At 43.8% G+C, this 20,031-nt stretch overlaps 1 protein-coding gene across 3 annotated transcripts in view; it reads left to right on the top strand.

The window, feature by feature from the left end:
* The first annotated feature begins 13,850 nt into the window (after nt 1-13,850).
* Nucleotides 13,851-20,031, top strand: part of NELL2 (neural EGFL like 2) — a 145,240-nt gene continuing 139,059 nt past the window's right edge. For all 3 annotated transcript variants that reach the window (XM_085219879.1, XM_085219875.1, XM_085219870.1), the window contains exons 1-2: nt 13,851-14,076; nt 14,184-14,312. In XM_085219879.1, coding sequence (XP_085076005.1) covers nt 14,022-14,076; nt 14,184-14,312 — 184 coding nt within the window. In that variant the 5' untranslated portion in view covers nt 13,851-14,021. The remainder of the gene's footprint in view (nt 14,077-14,183; nt 14,313-20,031) is intronic.

Here is a 20,031-nt window from a genome sequence, read left to right as displayed (position 1 = left end):
ACCTGGATACTCCGCTCCTGATGAAGACAAATGTAGGATATCTGCAGACAGCAAAATGTGCTGTGGGGCTGCTCTGCATTCTAATGGTTGATTCTAAGTAACGCTTTTTCTGACCTTGAGCTCTGCATTTATTTTTGAAGAAGCTCAAGAATCAGTTTCAAATTATTAGAGGGATAGTTGTAATCTCCATTTTCTTCCAAGTGCATTGCTTTCAATTCCCATCTGTCCTCCCAGACACCTCCTCTATTAAATGGTCACAGAAGATGAATAACAGTGGTGTGAACTCTTCAAAATTGCATTACATGTTATTCTGCTCCTTGTTAATGTTCTATGTTGTTTTATTTACGATAACCTTGTGAACAGTAAGATGAAAAGGCATCCACAAGGTCTCCACATCTAGCTGAAAAACTGCACAAGTGTGTCATTAACATCCAAAGATAGGAAAAAGAACAACAACAAAAAAAAAAGCATGGAAAAAGGGAGAGAAAATGCTTTTCAAAATCCAGTCAGAAATTAAATGAAGGCTTTATTTCTATGTGTTTGGATGAGCTACCAGGTTTTAAAAGTCCTAACTGTGGAGTTTGTGTAATTGTCAGAAGTTCACATGTTTCTCTTGTTACACCTACTGTGTGTGCTAATGTGCCTTCTTCTAATGAACTTTATGCAAAATTATTTAATATACACAAAAATGAACTCTGCAATTTTTGTATTGCTTTTATTGTCTCCAAATACAATGTATTGCAGAGAGTTTGGAGATGAAGGGAGGAAAGGTTTTCTTTTGCTGTTCAGTTGCTTTGTAGAGCAGACCATTGCAGCAGGATGATAGAGTCGTGGTAGCTTATTCAAAGTGCCCTAACAGTGTGGTAAACACTCCCTGGATGCAAAGTGATTAAACTGTTTTCGCATTGCTTTTTCTGTAGTGAGTCTGTTAAAGATGAAGCTATGTTCTCTGCCACTTTTCTGGCCACTTGAGGAGACTTTCAGGTGATAAAATCTGCTTCCATTTGTGGCTCCCAGTGGCAGTGGCTGCAGGGCATGTGCAGATTTAACACACAAACTGTGATTCCAAAAGTGTGCTTTGTATGTGGGTTCCGTCTTCCTTTCCCACAGTGCTCAGAAGCATCAGGCTGGCTCAACCTCCACACTTCTCTCCTTGCATTTAGCAGTGTTGCCACCAGGCTTGGTGCTCAAAAACCATGGCACTGACTCCAAAACTCCTGACATTCTTCACACTGAGATTAAAAAAAAAAAAAAAAAAAAGGCATAATAATTTCAGGTATCTCCTTGTTTCCTTTTTAGCTTCAGAGTGTTTAGGTTCATCTAACCCATATTTTGAGGCTTTTATCTACCAACATGAGTAATGAACATGTTTCTTTTCTCTTTTTTAGTCTTTAATGAAACCCGATAGTCTCAGGCAGCTGTTTGCTGTAAGCTGTGGCCTTCAGAAAAACAGCAAGCATCCCAAGAGTTAAAATAAAATATGAGTGCCGCTGAGGTATCAAAATTTCTGTTTTTCAGGCTTTTATGGGGAAATTGCCTAATCATGAAGGGCAAGAAAAGGTGTTAGTAAGTCATGCAGGGCTTTATGGTGGGAATAAGAGGTACAGGAACAGAAGCTTTCTGATGAACAGAAGGCACAAAGTAGAAAATATGTTTCTCTCAGAGCCATCTGTTGTGGATCTCCTCAGGCTCAGCTGTGGATGTGGGTGGAGATTTTTGTGTGTTGCTGGAAGAATTATGTGATGCTAGGAGCTCACAGGAGCTTTTAACATGTATGCATAGATTGGAAAGTTTTGATGCTGGCAACTGTAGTATCCAGGATCCAGGATCTGGGAAGGGGATAGTACAGGGATGAGAATGGCAGGGTGAGGGAGATCACCCTTTCCTGAGGCAATAACAAAATAGAGGGTACGTTTGCACAGCGTGCTGGGGCCAGGCTCGAGGCAGCCCTGCTGCTGTGCGGTCTTGCCTGGTGGGTGCCAGAGCTGCCCTGAGCCAAGTGCAGCTGGCACTGAGTAAGTGGCCTGCAGAGATGGTTTGTGCCTGCAGGGAAGTGAAGGGGGCTCTGACACTGCCCATACACATACAGTACTGCTTGGCAGCTCAAAAGGCCTTGTACAGTTTCTTGCAGTCTTTAGTAAAAACATGAAGCAAGGCCTCATCGCCCACTTGGAAATCAGTGAAACTTGGCCCCAGTCTGGGCTGCCAGTAGGCCACATGTCCCTGCTCCCAGACCTTGAGTCTGGCAGATGGCCTCAAGCAAGCAGAAATTTTGTTGTAGGGTTTAAACATATTGAGAGGGAAACCTGAGCAATCTGCCACAGGCGGGGCAAGCACTTCAGGTGATTTGCTGGCTGTGACCAGAACATCTCCTGCACGTTGGGTGTCAGTTCAGGCAGCTGCACAAAATGGAGCAGTGTGGAGCTGCTGCTTCCCTGCTCTGCAGAAACAAGTGAGGCTGAGGTGGGTGCAGGAGCCAGCCCCTGTGAGCTTGTCCTGTTTTTCCTCTTAGCTATAAGCATATCTCTTCCCACCATTCTGCAGTCTTTCCCTCTCTGCTTCGTCTATCTGCCCCCAGGCTGCAGTCTCTACCCAGCTCCTGCCCTTCAGCCCTGCCTTTCACAGCACCCGGCCCCTGTGCTCGAGCATCCATTCATTTTGGAAATGCTGCCAGGATAGCCCAGATCCGTGAGGAAGTCCTTGCCAGAGCGAGGAGTTTTTTTCTGAATGCTCCTTCCATTCATTAAGAGTCTCTCAAGGTTTGTGGAAGAAACACTACTGAACCTTGTTAAACCCACTTCAGACTTAGTAGGGGAAAAAAGTAGGACTTGGTCCACCAGTGATGCCCCAAACATCACTGCTCTCTGCTGCTCAGTAGTCCTTTTTCCCCTGGAAATGTTGGCAGAGAGCTTGTTCTCTTCTGCACCTCTCTTCCACCATTCTCAGGGAGAAACACGCTGCGTCACGGTGTGAGCAAGGGAAAAAGGAGTGGAGGAGAGAGACATAGGTAATCACATTTCAGATAGATTTGACTCTATAGGAACTGTATGAAAGATTTTAGGGAATAAATGAGGATGAAAAAGCAGATAAAAAGTGGGACTAAATCTATCCAGATTTAAGGAAAATGACAAAAGCGTGCATACCTCACAGGAGCTCATATTTCAGTAAAAGATGACAAGAGATTAATTCTGGCATCTTAGAGCAGAGGAGGTTGTTGGATTACACGAGCAGAGCAATATGTTCTTCTTAGTGTGGGCAGCCATGGGTCCAGCCTGGCTGGGTGCTTCCTTGGGTGACCTTGGTGCAAGAAGTAGATGTGCGCTTACAAAATCTGCAGATGATACAAAGCTAGTATGTACTGCTAGAACAGACCAGAGGAAGACCTGATTATTATGCAGGAAAAATCAGATGACCTTGTGGAACAACAGAATGAAACAGCATGAAATTTAATAATCCAAAGTGCAAAATCATGCCCTTGAAGACTAATCACCAGAGCTCTGGCTACCAGGAACGGGTGCATGAACTGGAGAAAAGCAGAATCAATTAACTGAGTGACCATAGTATAGCTGTGGCTCCCACCCCCCCATGCTATATGGCCATGAGAACAGATGACATTCTTTCATGAATCTGATGGAAATCTGCAGCAGAGATAGGGAGGAACCATTAGTAGGATGAAAAATATGGGGCTCAGAATGTCATAGGCATTTCTGCTCACCTGTGTTCAAAAAACACTTTAATAACAAAAGCAAAGAAAGGCGTGTGTGTACAAGCAAGAAAGTCAGATGGGGAAGCAATGATGACCATTTCTGTGCCATGTGCCCTTTGCTCTCCTCCTGCCCCATAAACTTCCCTACCCAGAGAGGATTTGCTGCTCTGCATTTATATTGCTCCTACTGAGTTAATCCCATTCCCTAAGGGATATTTCAGTCACCTGAACAAGTGAGGAGTGAATTCCCCTTTTCACTATCTCTGCTAGGCTACTTGTTCACAACTGTGCAAGGAAAAGAAGACCATTCAGCTCACTGTGAGCTTTTCAGTTCACCCCAGCTACACAAGATTTGCATTTTCCTTTCATATTCATATTTGGGGTCAGAAGAAGGAAGGGAAATGGATCAGAGGGTTGACCATTTGAGCTTTGAGCAAAACCCCTCCCATCAGTACCATAGACTGTGAGAAACGCCTGGCGATGAGGACAGGATGTTCATTTTCTTCTTCATGGTTGGCTCCCACCATGTAAGCAGAGGCTATCTTTAGCATATCGTCGGCCTTTTTTTATGAAGAAATATAGAAGCTCCCACTGCAGGAGTCCTCTGGCTCGAGACTGGGTGAAGGAATGAGGCTGTGACAGACTGTGGAGCTGGCCCCATTGCTCAGAGCCATCTGCTTGCCAAGATTTCTCAGATATTAGGAGAGAGGCAGACAGTACCCTTCGCAGCAGTGGTATGTCACCGTGTGAATTGAGCTCTGCTTGGAGACTGTGAAGGATTCTGATAAAATGAAGCTCCAGCAGTTTAAGCAGATGAATAGAAGATACTTTGTAATATCTGTTATTTTAAAATAACACAACTCCTTGTAATTATAGCGACAAAATATCGCAACTCTCCTCTCGGAAATGCAAACCAATAAGATTCTCCCATAATTTGTTTGAATCCAATTAATGAGAATAAGCAGTTTAAGCAGTTTGTTTTATAGCCTTATCTCTGTGGTTGCTTTTGCTGAACATCATTTCCTTTCTTGTTGCTAGTTTTGCAACAAGTCCCAAGAGTTATTTACAGACACCTTCGTTTTATCTAATTTAACAGCTTTGTGCTGTCAGCAGTTTTGCCATCTCATTGTATTCCCTCTCTTCCTGGTCATTAATAAATGGATGGGGCCAGAGAAGGAGTGAAATTAATCCTAGCTGTGATCTCTATGCAGTCCCTGTGGCATCACACTCTTGTCACCTCTCCATCGTGATCATCTGTCATTCATCCCCATCCTTTTCTCTCCCTTCAATCCATGGTGAAGACCTTATCTCTCACCTCTGGGTTACTGAGTTTCCTTAAAAGCCTCATGTGAGTGATATTATCAAATGTCTGTAAATATATATCGCCTGATCCTCTTTAACTCAATGTTTTGCTAACTCTTTGTAACATTTGAACAAGTTAGAAAAGTGTGGATTACCCTCTTCGATAAGTATATTCATTTATCTGTGCTAGCTTGTAATTTATTCTTCCTCATCTTTTTTTCTCCTTCCTACATATAACCTGTAGATGCTTTATAACTTCCTTAAATGATTTTCTCAACTATTTTCCCCATTAATTAATTAAGACTCTCTAGTTTTCAGTTCTTAGAGTCAACCTTAAGAGCTATTTTAAAGATTTCTACAGTGCTGGCCATTTTCCAGCACTGGATAACTATCCAGTAGAGTGGCTGTTTTAACGATGAATTACATATCTCTAATGATAAATTATGGTAGGCTGGGATTGTGCTTCATTCTCAAGATTTCCTCAGAATCTCCAACAAATTCCATTTGGTACCATGAATTATTGGAACATGTATTTGCAGTGCTCATACACCACTGGTATTTTTAATATCTTTTATCCAGTAGGGCTTTAACGTTGTTAATGTAACTTCAGAGTAAAGATCTACTCCTAGCCTATCTTTTCTGACACTTAAATAAATCATTTACCTTCATTGTAATCTTTTCTCACCCTGTGCATTCTTCTTTTATTCTTAACAGTCTAGAAAGCCTGTAATACTATGTTTCCCACATGTATAATTTCTTACTGCTTGTGGTTGTGTTTGACAGTTCTTGTGTACTTTCTGAATTGTCTCTTACTGTGTGAGTTGTATCTTGCCTCTTAAAATTTCATTGGATTTGCATTGCTTTAAGTGAGTGGTCATTTCTGAATTTGAAGTGTTCATCTTCTGCTTTGAAGACCAATATTAGTTCTGAACTTCACCATTTAATTATCTAGTGTCTTCCTCTCTTTCTTTCTTTTGAACTGTGGAGATCTGCTAAAGTAGAGGTTATAAATACCTACCATCCTAAAGTTATAGAATCATAGAATGGTCTGGGTTGAAAAGGACCACAATGATCATCTAGTTTCAACCCATTGCTATGTGCAGGGTCACCAATCACCAGACCAGGCTGCCCAGAGCCACATCCAGCCTGGCCTTGAATGCCTCCAGGGATGGGGCATCCATAACCTCCTTGGGCAACCTGTTGCAGTGTGTCACCACCCTCTGTGTGAAAAACTTCCTCCTAATATCTAACCTAAAGCTTCCCTGTCTCAGTTTAAAACCATTCCCCCTTGTTATAGATCACTGTTTTTTCTTTCTAATTTTTTTTTTTTTCCTGGAATAGAAATTCTGCTTTGAATGCTGATATTTGCATTTAGCTTAAATTATTAAGTCAGAATGTGATTTCATTTGTCTTTGCTAGTAATTCTACCAGCTACAAGAGAAATATGTAAATAGGAGTATAATAATTAATCTCATCTAAACTTTTGTGTTTGGGACCACTCTTTCTGAACCAAACCATGCTGTCACTAAGCTAGTGAACTTTATTAGACATATTATTTCTTTGTGCATTATCATTTTTACTCACAGACATGTGGTGTGTTTACAGCACTGGATTTGTTCTTCAAGGCCTACAGTTCACATGCTAGCTGGGTTGTTCCAGTCTACAAAGCCAGAACACCTTTCCATGAAAAAAATCAATCATCATTTAATGTCTCTTGGTATTTTTTTTCTAAGAAAAGTTACTTATTCACAGGTGCTTCACTTCTTCCAACTCAATACTGATTTCTCAACAGTCGTTAACCCTACACTCCTGTATGTGTACCTTTCTGCTGCTTTATGCACCTGTGATTTAGCATGCCGGGCTTCTGAATTCTCCTCTCATTGAAGAAGAAACCACTGATAGTATTTTATATGTTTCATTTATTTCTCAAGATCACTCTGTTGTTAGAATTCAAAATCAAGAAGGTAAGGATTTCCCACCTTCTAACTACGTTTTTCCATTGAAGATTAGGAACTGAAGTGGTTGACTCTGTCACCTGTTCCCATTAACAATCTAGCTCCCAAAGCCAAGCAATTGTGTTAGCATTTCTGGCTTTACATGTGCTTGATCAAGCAAGTAATAAAACTACAAGTGATGTTCATGAGAACAGTCTAGTGCACAGACATTTGAAAAACAGTCCACTTAGATCAGTGCTAATCAAGCATTTTATGTGAAATAATCTTCTGCCCAACTCAATAGCAATAGAGATAAACTGGAATGAAGCATATGTTTTAATCAGATGAAGCAGGTACTCAGGCCTGGTCCTCCTAGCCCTAAGTGCATCTTGGCTATTAGGGGAACAAGGAGTGGGCATTTGTCTATAAACACAAATTTTCAAGAAATATGGGTCCAAATCTTTCTGTTCCTTTTGTTTGTACAATAATGATAATAATAATGCAGCAATCAATTGCATTGTGCTGTAATGAATTAGCTTTATTAATTAATGGATATTTTTAAATTTTATGGCTTAAAAAGAAATGCTAAAACCATGTACATTTTAGAATGCATGATGTATATTTATGCTCTGCAATTAAATATATTATCATGATGTTGGTTCTGAGTATTTGGATTTGAGTGTTTCTATTTCACATCTGTAGGAATGAACTAAGGAAAAATCCATCTCCTTTGGATTATGCAAGTCAGGAGGTCTTCCTTCATCTGCAAGAAGAGTTGGTGAGACTGGTGTTGGGCATCTTTAGACCATAGAGTAAGCAAGGTTTAGAAATGGAAGGCAGTGTTATTCAAATGTGCTTCTTGGGTCCAGGCTCTATCCAACTCACCCCAACACCACAATATCTGGATTAATGAGCCTGTGCAAACCTCCCAGCTGGAGGGCTGATATGGCTCAGGTGTCTGCACCAAAGCACTGATGGGCCCTTCACTACCCAGACTGATCCATTGCTTCTTCCTTTTTTACTCTAGGCAGTAGAAATCCAAAGTCATATACGAATTGGAGTTCGAGATGTCTTAATGCTGCTACACAATGCTATACTACTTAAAGGTCTCCTTAATTATTTGGTAGACTGATAGAATCATTGAAGCTATCCCAGTTTGCCCAATAAATATGCCTTTGGGTATGAAGACTGTACAGATTAGTTCTGAAGAGTCTATTATTTAACAGGCAAAGTAAGAGATCCCGTGATAACTTCCTCTCCTGATATTGCAGAAGTAATTAGACTTAGAATTAGAAACTATTAAATTTGTACCTCTGAGGTCACAATTATGTTTTTTTCCTTTCTCTCTCCAAAAGACAAAATCTGGCATCGTTCAACTGAAAACTGAATGAATATATGGCAGGCAATGTTATTCTGTCCCCAGCACACGAGGTTTGTCTTTGCAGTTTGAAACTGTCTGTGTTGTATTTGGGAATATTGACATGGCATCTCATGCCCATGGAAGGAAGCAGAGCCCTGCTCCATGGGTATCTGCCATTTCTCCCAGTGGAGTGGGGCCTGGGGATAGGGTCTGGCTCATCAGCAATTCCTACAGCCAAGTGCAGGTTTGCTTTGCTTTGATGCTCACCTACTGGATTTAATCTTCCCTTTATTTTCTACAAGAGAGACTCTTCTTGAAATCCTCTCTCCACTCTGATACTTACAGATGGATTTACCATGTTATATTAGGCCATGGAAGAAGAAAAATATCGTACCCAGTCTCTGACTGGCTCCTACTCCAGTCTGTTTCTGACTCCAGTGAGGACTGTGTAGATATTTTTCTTCATTGCAAAACTGGATCATGGCAAATTAAAGTCTTTGCATGCCAGCCTTGTCATCATAAATACTCCTGGTGGATATGCTGATCTGTTTTTTTAATGAGGGGTAATATTTCAGACAACGAAAGTATCAAAACACAGAGAACACTTAGGTCAACCTAGTGTAATTCTAATTTTGCCTAATTGTTATCGTGACCTGGACTGACAACTGAGATAATTAAATCCTGATCATAAACTATCCTCTTCCTACTTCCACACACCAAATACCATACCAAAACTCCTAGCTGACATTTTCTGCGATAAGACATTTCTAGGCACCATAATGTGTGAAGGCTGCCAGCAGGGCAGTCTATCACTTCTACCTTACATGAAGGGAGTGTGCACCCAATTGGGGGAAGAAAATAAAGCTGGTATGAAAAACAAGACTTGAGCAAGGAGGCTTAACATGGGCGCCTTGCAACTATGAAGATCAATGTTCAAATCTGGGAAAAAGAGAGTGCAGCCTGCATTTCCAGCCTGCATTTCCAGTCTCTATTGAATTAAACAAGAATCTTTGGGAAAACTTCTGAAAAATGTGTAAGGTCTTTACCCAACATTGGTGTAATTGCCTTCATTTCTCTTCCTGGTCTCAGAAGCACACAGCTGTAGCTCTAATATTGGCACTTCCACCACTCTTCTCACGAGCTTCTTTTCCACTCTTGGCCACACTGCTCACAACACCAAAGCTGAAATCATAGAATCATAGAATCACAGAATGGTTTGGGTTGGAAGGAACCTCAAAGCCCACTCAGTTACAACCCCCTGTCATGGGCAGGGCTTCCACCCCTCAGCTCAGGCTGCCCAGGGCCCCATCCAACCTGGCCTTGAACATCTCCAGGGATGGGGCACTCATATCTTCTCTGGGCAGCCTGCTTGAATTGTAAGGTACAAGATGTGAAGATGGCATAAAAAAGCAGGAAGACACAGAACTTTAAGAGACATAACGAGTGTTCCTTAAATAGCTAGATCTTTTTTTCACACATCTATTTTCTGACGATAAGCAATTTTTGAAAATCCAAGTGAGGCAATATCAGATTTGTATGAAACATTCATGAGTGTAACTAAAATCAGTGATGTACCTCCAGCCGAGGCGTGTCTATGAGGAACGCCTTTGATACTGAGGCTTTCTATCAGGGCTGGTGCTGTCATGGGCAGGCATGCAGCTTACGCAGCCTGACAGGCTGTGCTGGGCCGCAGCCAAATGCTGCATTTAATTCCCAAGTTCTCCTTGGCTTCCCCAGTCAGAAACACACAGCGAGATGGGAAACCTGCAGCATGCAGGAGGCTGCAAGGCTGACACACTGCAGGAGGATGAGCAAAGGAAAGTGTGTGAATGCACATCTCTATCTGAGAAAGGGAGGAGAGGGAGCATGTGGGTGGTGGGAGAGAGCTGCTAAAGGGCAGAATGTGTTTGGGGAATCAGAGAGAAAAGGCAGTGCAGGAGGGAGCTGTGTGGATGCTAATGAAGCAGCCAAAGGAAATTGCCTGATTGCTAGGTACAAGCACACAGGTGTCTATGTGTGGTGGAGGGTGAGTGTGCCGCAGCAGAAGTACACAGGTCGGGAGGTTGGCAAGAAAAAAATATATAAACACCTGAGCTTTGTTAAAGAAGAGCACCTGAGGTTTGCTCCTGAAGTGCCCATGAGTTTGGAGGTCCCACCTCAGTCCCACCCAACATTTTACACATCACACAACAGCTGTACAGATTTTTCACACGATAGCTTTCGTGGAAGGAAAGTCTGGATCATCGTGATGTAATGGCTCAGATATAAGTCCCCATTTAAGGGTATTAAGAGGAACTGCTGCAGAGTGAGTTGCCTGCATTTTCCCTGACTGTAACTAATAAAAGCCCTTATCCTCAGCAATATCAAATTTGCCCCAATTAAAAAGCCGCTTCTCTATGACAACAGACTGTTTCTTCTTGTTCCACTTCAGAAAGTATTAATTATGGAACATAATGCTTTACAAATATTTCTCTATATAAAATGCTGCATTGAAGTCCTAGGAAGTTGAGTAAACAGTGATGTGTTTTACAATGTAAGGAAGTTTGTTTTCTATACTCTGAGGAAGAAGTTGCATCAGTGTTCTGTAAGTAGGTCAGCGACAACTCTTTATGTGTTTTCTAAATTCACATGGACTCTGCAGGTTCCAGCATAGGAATACAGGGCTAAAACTACTGTGATTAAATATTCATGTTTTTCTTTAAAAATAAATAGACCCAGATAAGCTGCAGTAAGAGAGGTAAAGCTTTCCCAGGGCAGTGTTGTCATCTGCATGCTTTAAGAGCTTTACTCACTTCAGTTTATTAGCATATAATTAACATGAGAGTAATTAATACGAGATTCCCTTCACGGTGAAATCATTCATGAATCTGGGGCTTGTAAGTCATCCCTTAAACTTTTGATTGTCATGAAAACTGTTGTGAATATTGGTCATTATTCAGAAGAGCTACTTGTATCATGGGATCTACTGAGGGATTTGGTGGGGAGGAGTCAACATCATGATATCTATTTAACACAAATTGAAACATACTGCCAAGAGACTATTTATGAGGCAGCTGTATTGCAGGGCACTACAGGAAGGAAGGAAGGAAGAAAAAGAAAGGGAGGGAGTGAGGGAGGGAGGGAGGGAGGGAGGGAGGAGAAAGGAAAAGGAAAGAGGGAAGGATGGATGGATGGAAGGAAGGAAGGAAGGAAGGAAGGAAGGAAGGAAGGAAGGAAGGAAGGAAGGAAGGAAGGAAAGGAGGAAAGGAAGGAGGGAGTGAAGGAGATACATCTGAGACATCAAATATTCTTTTTCACCAAATGAAACCTCAATGTTCTTCAGATGCAGAACTGTTGGATAGAAGCCATGGTTTCCATCAAAAGAAAGAGTGTTCTGGCCAACCGGAGATGTAAAAGAGAAGCATTTTATTTTTAGTGTTTCCATAATACCCAGATTTAGAGAGGGACATGCTCAGAAAGGCTGCAAAACTGTATGTTTCTAGGGTGATCAGAGAGTGATTCCATGGGTAGAAAAATGTATTATTAGATTCAGCAAAATGTATGAAAAATCCTCAATGTCATATTCCTTACAGTGATAGAAAGTCTGATTCTACAGCTGACGTGGCTCTGGGTTAGCTGAGTTATGTCACTGTTCATATCGCACAAAGCAGAAATACATCTCTGCATGACATGGATAATGTCTGCCCTGGGCTCATGGGATAACAGGGAACAGACATGGCAGTGTGGCTGTGTGTTGTGTGCAGTGATTTTTTGTGTCTGTGACATGAAGATGAATGGCTACTCTCCGAAGGTCCCTTGGAACAGAGCTGTGTTATCCCAGGGGAGGGCTCTGCCAAGCTCACCTCTTTATAGTGGCAGCTCCTGCTGACAGAAATTGTCACCGGCTGCTGGTAGATGCAGGAATTAAATACAGATCTTTGCCTCTCTTGTTCTGTTTACTTACATGTCTGGCTCAGCTTGAGGATTATTATGCACCATGAGCGCTTCAGATTTTGAATCTCTTTCTTCTCAAATTAAATGTTTCTGATTCAGTTATCTTCAACCATTGTGACTGAAGTAGAATGAATACAACCACCAACATGTGGTCCGTGTCCATTCACTCCCACAGCAAAGCACCCCTTCTGCCTGACAGCTGATAGGTTCCAGGTGTTTGGAAGCATGGTTCCACTTCACCAACATGCTAGAGACAAGTTTTGGTGTGGAAGAGGTGTCAGTGTAATCAGGATGGAGCTAGAATCTCCTTGTGCTGTGTAATGCCTGGGTTGTGGACTTGTGTTGAGGGACAGTTTTCATTGTTCACCTGTAGACATTTCTTTCTCCTTTTTTTTTTTTTTTTCTTTTAGGAAAGGTGTTTGCTATAAGCGTTGCTTTGGATTGCGTTGGATGGTCTGACCTGGAAAGGAAATCTACCATTACCTTCCATGGTCTTATCTGAGAAAAGGACTTTCTTTCAGTCATTGGATTATAGAATCACAGAACCATAGAATGGCCTGGGTTGAAAAGGACCACAATGATCATCCAGTTTCAACCCCCCTGCTATGTGCAGGGTTGCCAACCACCAGACCAGGCTGCCCAGAGCCACATCCAGCCTGGCCTTGAATGCCTCCAGGGATGGGGCATCCACAACCTCCTTGGGCAACCATTTGGAAAGGTTTGTAAGGATTAGTTGTAAAGACTTCATTATTTATAAAGATCATAAAAGATGAAGTTGGGGGAAGGTCAATAAGCACTGCAGGAAATCATGGGCTGACCTCAAGATCCTGCTGGCACTCTTATGGGGCTGGCAAAAAAAACTGAAGTCAATTCTTTACTCAGCAAAATTGGAACAATTGGCAGCAGGGTGTTGTGGCTTTGACCACCACTAGTCTTCAGAGGAAGGAAAGGTAAGGGTGAAGATATTCTTAGCGCCCCTCCCCCAAAGAGAGCCATGGAAATGTCACAGCTGGGGAGCAGGAGATTTGTCGAGCGGCTGCGGACGGGACCTTTGCAGGGCAACGTGAAACCGTCCTGCAGAGAACCTCCGCGGGCCGCGATCCCCGCCAACCTCCGCACACGTCCCGTTTCCTTCTCCCTACCCCCGAATTTATCTTTCCCCTCCGCCCGGACGGTGTCACGTCGAGATGGGACGGAGGCGGTACTCCTGCCCGGGCAGGCGAAAACAAAGCGGGGCGGCAGCACGGGAACGCCCCGAGGGTCTCCCTCCGGCCGCCCTCCGCCGCCCCCGGTCAGCAGGGCTCCGCGGGGTGAGGCGGCGCCTCCCTCGGCCCGGCCCGGCCCGGTGGGGGCGGTGGGCGGCTCCCGCGGCCGCGGATAAACGGGAGCCCCTCCTGCCGGCTCCGCGTCCCCGCCGGACGGCGGCGAGGAGAGCGACGCTCCCGCGGGAGCCGGGGGGAGGCTGCGGTTCGCGGCCGAGGGGCTGTGCCCGGCGGCGGGGCGGGAGCTGCGGGGCTCGGGCACCGCCTCCCGGTAGCGGCGGCCGCTCTCGCAGGGCGGCGGGAGCCCGGTCATTGTCTGCCCGGCGGCGCGGGGCTGCGCTGCCCGCCCGGCCCCGGCCCCCCGCCCTCGCCTTTGTGTGCGCCCGGCGTGATGCGCGCTGCGGGGCGGCGGGGGGTCCGCTCCTCCCGGTGAGAGGCGGGGAGGCGTCCAGCCTCTGCCCCGGAGGTTTTTCACCCGCAGCAGCCGGAGGAGGGGGACTATGGACTGAGCGCATCGCTGTACCATGGAGTCCGGCTGCGGCTTAGGCACGCTTTGCCTTCTCCTCTGCTTGGGGCCAGGTAGGCGGCGGCCGGGCGGCGACGGGCGGTGCGGGGTTCGGCCGCCGCCGGGTCCCGGCGGAAAGTTGCGGAGGCGACGGGAGGGTTAACGGCACTCTCTGGGTCAGTCGTAGGCTTCGGCGTGGACCCCTCGCTGCAGATCGACGTGCTGTCGGAGCTGGGGCTGCCGGGCTCCGCGGCGGGCGTGCGCCAGGTGCCGGGGCTGCACAACGGGAGCAAAGCTTTCCTCTTCCCAGGTACGGCCCCACGGCTCTGGTGCACCGCTCCCCTCCTGCCTGTCCTCTGCTCCATACCCCCAGCCCCGCTTTCCCTCCTTTTTTCTGTATCTTTTTCTTTTTTTCTTTTTTCTTTTTTTTCTTTTTTTTTTTTTCCTTCCTTTAACTGGGAGACGCTTAATTAAAGTACAGCAGGAACGGGGATGGCAGATGGCTTGTTTTGTGAGTCGTGGGGTGCAGCGATGAATAATGGCACCACCCACTCTTCTGCTTTACTTGGGAAGCGCTGAACATCCCCCAGTTCCAGCGCAGGCAGCGGTCCCTGAAAGTTTCACGTGAATCCAGCAAAATGCTGAGCTGGAAGTGCCCCGGAGGAGAGAGGCAGATGGCTGGAAATAAAAATTGCGGCTTCACTAGGGCAAAGCGGCCCCTGTGAGCGTCAGTGCTGTACACATCGTGGGAAACAAAGGCTGAGTTTGGGCTTCTTGTAGTGCTTGTGGTTATTCTTTCTTCTGTTGGGAATAGAAATAATGAGGTGCTCTTGTTCTAGCATTCAAAATACAGTTAGGAGATTTCTTCTGAAATACTTAAGCTTCCCTGTATTGTAATGCAGATAGGTCTGGGAAATAATTCTCAGTGAACACTGGATTTATTGGTAGAGGTTATGATACCTACACTCATTCATTTTTAGTGTCCACTTTAATAATATACTATGCCTTCAATGAAGCTGGAGTCAAGAACATTTTCAGGAAAAATCTCCATCTTCAGGGAAAAAAAAAAAAGCCTAAAAATAGCCTCTAGGAACAAATTTCCTCTGTGAAAGATGATGAAATGCTCACGAGAAACATGGCTAAAGAAGAGCAAGGAGCACAGCTCCTGGTGGAGCAGGAGCAATCCCTGCATCGGCTGTAGTTTTAAAACAGAGGGACTTGGTGTTGGCTCCTGGTGTCACATCAGAGCTCAGCACTCATCTGCATCAATTCCTGGTGCAACAGGCAAGAGGCTGCTCCCCCTATAGAAGAGTTATAATGAAAGGGAGATAAGATCTGGAAAGGGAATTTTTTTTTCGTGTTTGCATTAATGAGGTAATTTATCAGAAGCTAATAGTTGCCAAAGGCTTTCTTTTCTTTTTCTTTCTTTCGAGGCTCTCTGTAGCCGTGTCCTTCCGTGCGCAGCCAGTGTGTGTCACTGTGGACACGAATGTGGAGGTGCGCGGCTGTGTGCGTTCGGCAGCACCCGCAGAAGCTGCTGTTACGAACGTCAGCAGCGGGCTTGCAGCCTCGGAACTGCCTTCTGTGAGAGGTGGCCGCTCAGCACGGCGATGCATTTGTGTGCTGTGTGCTGCCCATCCTAAAAGAGCCCTAATTTTTAGGGTACGGTAGGGGAGTTGAGAACCCCTCATTCTATAGTGGGGGAACCAAAGCTCCCGATGACTTCAGCCTTGATATTATTAGAGCTCTGTAAGAGGAACTCTTCTTGTTGCGTGTTATCCCAACGCTGGGACAAAATGACTGTTTGGTTACTGAAGAATTTTTTTATAAGCTTTTTCCTTTCCTTTTTTTTTTTTTTTTTTTTTTTTTTTTTTTTTGTAAGTATGAGTGTTTGCAGTTCACAAGTAGGCTGCCGATTTAGTTGTGGTAAAAGCAGGTAAGAGTTTAAGTTTTCACACAAACCCCTTCTTTCCCTGAGAGGAATTAGGAGATAAAGTGGACAAAACCTTGAGATCTGATGGTGGCTGAAGGCGCTCAGCATCCTTCAGTGCCCTGCAGGACTGAATAGAGTTCTGTTACTGCACTGGACTCTGATATCCTTATACAAAACAGGGTCCAAACAAGGCAGATGTTCTTTTTTCTGACTTGCCTTTAGAAATGCAGATGTTGCCCTACTCCACCAGACCACTGGTCCATATAGTCATTTTTTTTTTTCTGCTCTTGGAGCTGACACTGTAGGAGCATTGTTGCAATGCACATCTCTTAACATAGTGTATTTGCTGTGTGTGAACTAGAAATATGTTCTTGGTGACTTCAAATTTATTTTTGCCTTATTCCAGCTAAATGATCTTGGGGAGAAAAAAAAAAAGAAACAGATGACAGAGTTAGTTTACGGACAGATAATTTTAAGCTTTAACCTGTGTTTTTTTTTTCTTTTGGTTTCTTTCTTTAGAAGACGAACATTTTCTTGTACAACATACGTGTTAGCCTTTTTGATAGAGCATGTTCCTAACTGCTATAAAGCTTTATATACTTAACACATGCTGAAAGCCTAAATGCTGCTCTTTATTTTAGAAAGATTACAAAAGTGGTAGGCTGTGTTGTCAACAGGTAACTCAAAGACGCACAATGGGGATTTGCACACTGTAAAGTTATCTAAGTGCCTGATGCTACTTGGTTGTATGGGTTGGCAGCAGCAGAATGCAGTTATGATCTGCATAGCAGTGGGTACTTGATTTTATTTTTGTGTAGGAGAGTGATTTACAAAGTAATTGTATCTTCCCATAAGCTACACTGGAACATTTTACAATTATGAATAGAAAGCAGGAGGAAGTCTTCCAAAATGTTATTGTTGTTATTGTTATTAGGTATGAACATCTGCCAGCACTTCCTAGCCAACAGCAGATATTATGATGTCAAAATATGTTGAGAGGAAAATGATTGCTCTTCTGGTCAGAGCACAGAAGTCAGATTTATACCGCCACCTCCTCTGGTGATGACTGTTTCTGCAAGCCAGTGAAATTCTCAATACCTTGGTTTTCACTTTGCAAAATTGGGATGGCATTTAGGATAAAGCCCAAATCAAAGGACTGGGTAAAATGTATTTGAAGAAGGCTTTGAATTCCTTTTTGAGGATTACTAATTGTTACTCTTTCCTTATAAATATACCACATTAATACAATTTGAGGTGATAAGCGGAGATGGAAGTAAATGTTGCCATTTTTCCACTCAAATACAAAGTTCATATTGCTATAAGAGCCCTCATTGAATATTCAAGTCTTGCATGCACACTTGAAGAGGTGCAGGTGTCAGCAACAAAGGGTTTTGGATGTGTCAGACATGTTTGGCCTTGGTATTGTCTGGCCTGAGCATTGGTGTGACCTCCAGCACATGCTATGTATGACACTGGGTGCTTCAACTTGCAATAGGAAATAGTGCTATCAGATGTGAGAATCTAACTATGGGGTGCACAGGTAACTAGGTCTCCTCCTGGCTCTCTGCTTTGTGAATTTCCCTCCTCTCTTTAGACTCTGTGTTGTTATGATGTTTTGGCAATAATTTTGGTTCACTGAAACTAGCTGCTTTACAGTTGAAAGTCAATACTACGCATAGGACTTTTGTTGTCTCATGCAGTACTGGACACATCTTTCTACCACCACCACTAGGAGCAGCAGAAAGTAGAGAAGGTGCACAGTAAATCAAGTGCAAATAGGCACAGAAAGTGAAAATGGGAGCAAAACAACGTGTGAAGAGAATATATGCACATCAAAGGTGTATGTGCTCCTCAGAGAAGCGAGGGCAGAACAGTGCAGTCAGATGGTTACAAGCACAGGAACACTTATTTAAGGAAAATGTAAAAAGGGCATGACGGTCATGAAAATGTAAGAGCTTGTGTATCTGAATGTAGCTCAGAAATCATTCAAAAGATTTTTTTTTTTTTTTTTCTTTACTGGTTAGGTTATAGAACTATTGATATGGTTACAAGTCGTAACTGCTTAGATATTTCTGATGAGGAGGGACAGTCCTAGAGGCAACGTATTGTGGATTAATGTACTTTACAACACTGAAAGAATGATTTAATCTGTCAGTGTTGCATGGAAGGACTCAGTGCTGCTGGTGTTTGAATTGGGTCTTGCTGGCACAAACTGCTGATGAAGTGAAAAGTGCAACGCTAAAATGCACCTCCTCATGGTGTAAATGATTTTAGATATTGCTGCGTGACTGAATCATTAGCCCACTCTGTGAAAATGACAGCAAGACATTGTTAGGTATAAATATGCCTTATATTTCTGGAAATATCACTGTGTTCTGGCCTGTAATACCATCTCTGAACGTTACTAAATGAAAGAGCTAAAAATAAAGCTTTAAAGCAAGATGTCAGTAAACTTTCTCTCATTATAGAAATAGGGTTGGGGTTAGCTATGCACTTCACACACTTTTTTTTTCCTTGCCACCTGTCGTTGAAAACATGGACAGATGCTCTTTCTGGTTCCAGCTGAGCCTACTGAAAATATTACTGTTCCCAGCTGCTTTCTGCTGCCCAGGAGCCAGAGGTTACTGTCCCCACAACTTTCCCTATGCAAGAGATCATATGAGCATTCTCTAATCTGCTGATGGCAGAGTCAGCCATCTTCAACAGCTAGCCTGGCTGGCTACAGTGACATGGATTAGATTCCCCTGCAAAACCCTGTCTCCAGCTGTCCCAGAGACCTGAATCATCTCCCAGAGGAGCCTGAACAGAGCTGGGGGAGGGAGTGCTTCTGCTGGCAGCTGGCATGGCTCACTGCAGTGAGTACCTGCCTGCAGCTCTCCTGTCTTGGAGCAATCTGGTTTCTTTCCCAGAATCATTGAACCTTCAAAATGTGGGACCTCCAGATGAAGATTATCTTAGATAATTAAAATTCCCAGCATGTTTTGAACAGACAAAGAAAGCCCCTCAGCACTTAGTTTTGCTTACAACTGAGATAACGCATTTTCATTTTAGTAAGTGGTGGAGTTTCTTTCAATATCTGGTGTAAGCAATTATTCTCTGACAACTCAGTAGCTGGAGAGATACATCTGTGTTTTGGTGTAGCTGGAACAACAGGATACACTGTCCCACTGCTGCCCTCTGTCCCTTCCTCCTTTTGCACGTGCCCAAGTCACCTCTGCAGCTCTTTGCTGCTGTTCAAGCAGTAACTGTTGTGGTATGGTGCTGCCAAGGCTGTGGTCAACTGTGCTGTGAGGCTGGGATGGGTGCGATGGAGGGAGTCCTGGAAAGCTGGGCTGCTTCTGCTGGAGCTGCAGCTGGAAGGCACTCCCTTTACCTGGAGGGAGAAGTTCAATGCTTATCATCCTCCTGCTTCCATCAGCGCTGTTAGCAAGGAGGTGTAATCAAGTCAAGCTATCCATTTGATTTTCCAGGTCCCATCACTTAGCCATGTTCCCTAGGGCCGTGCCCACACAGAGCTATCATCTCCCTATCCACCTCTTAACCATGTGCATTCTTAACTGCTAAATAATCATAAATATGCCTACTGTCATTGCAAGTTAAATAGTGCCAAGCTGGCTTCTCTGTAAAATATAATGTGGAAGTTACTGGAAGAACAAAGCTTCAACAGTGTGGACTTACGACTGGTGCTTGTAATGTTAGTAAAGCATAGGGTAGGGCTGAGAAACGGGGTGTGAGTGGGGACCTGGTATACTGCAGGTTCAGGTTTCTGGGGAAAAACTTACAAATAGTTATTAGTGCATGGCCGATATAAAATTACATTAAGAAATGACAGATAACTTGACCTGTAGCACTTAAGGATTGTAACTGTCTTACGGCTGAAAGTTGAAAGTAAATAATGCTGCTGAAAATGTGTATTGGGCATATGAAGCATTGTGAGGATCTAATTGTAGAGCAATAAAGCTGTTTTAACTATGGCTGTAGAAGTGATTTCATCCTACTAGATGTGATTTCAGCTGCTAGAGAAAATACATAAAACTTTCTTTTCTGTTCGTATTCTTTGTTTTTCTACAGTGAGTTTTTAGGGGAGAAAGGGAAA

The sequence above is a fragment of the Meleagris gallopavo genome, chromosome 1, assembly GCF_905368555.1.
Source record: "Meleagris gallopavo chromosome 1, MGAL_WU_HG_1.1, whole genome shotgun sequence".
In the NCBI taxonomy this organism is placed as follows: Eukaryota; Metazoa; Chordata; class Aves; order Galliformes; family Phasianidae; genus Meleagris; species Meleagris gallopavo.
Note: the sequence above shows the minus strand (reverse complement) of the source record. Positions and strands in the feature narration are given on the sequence as shown.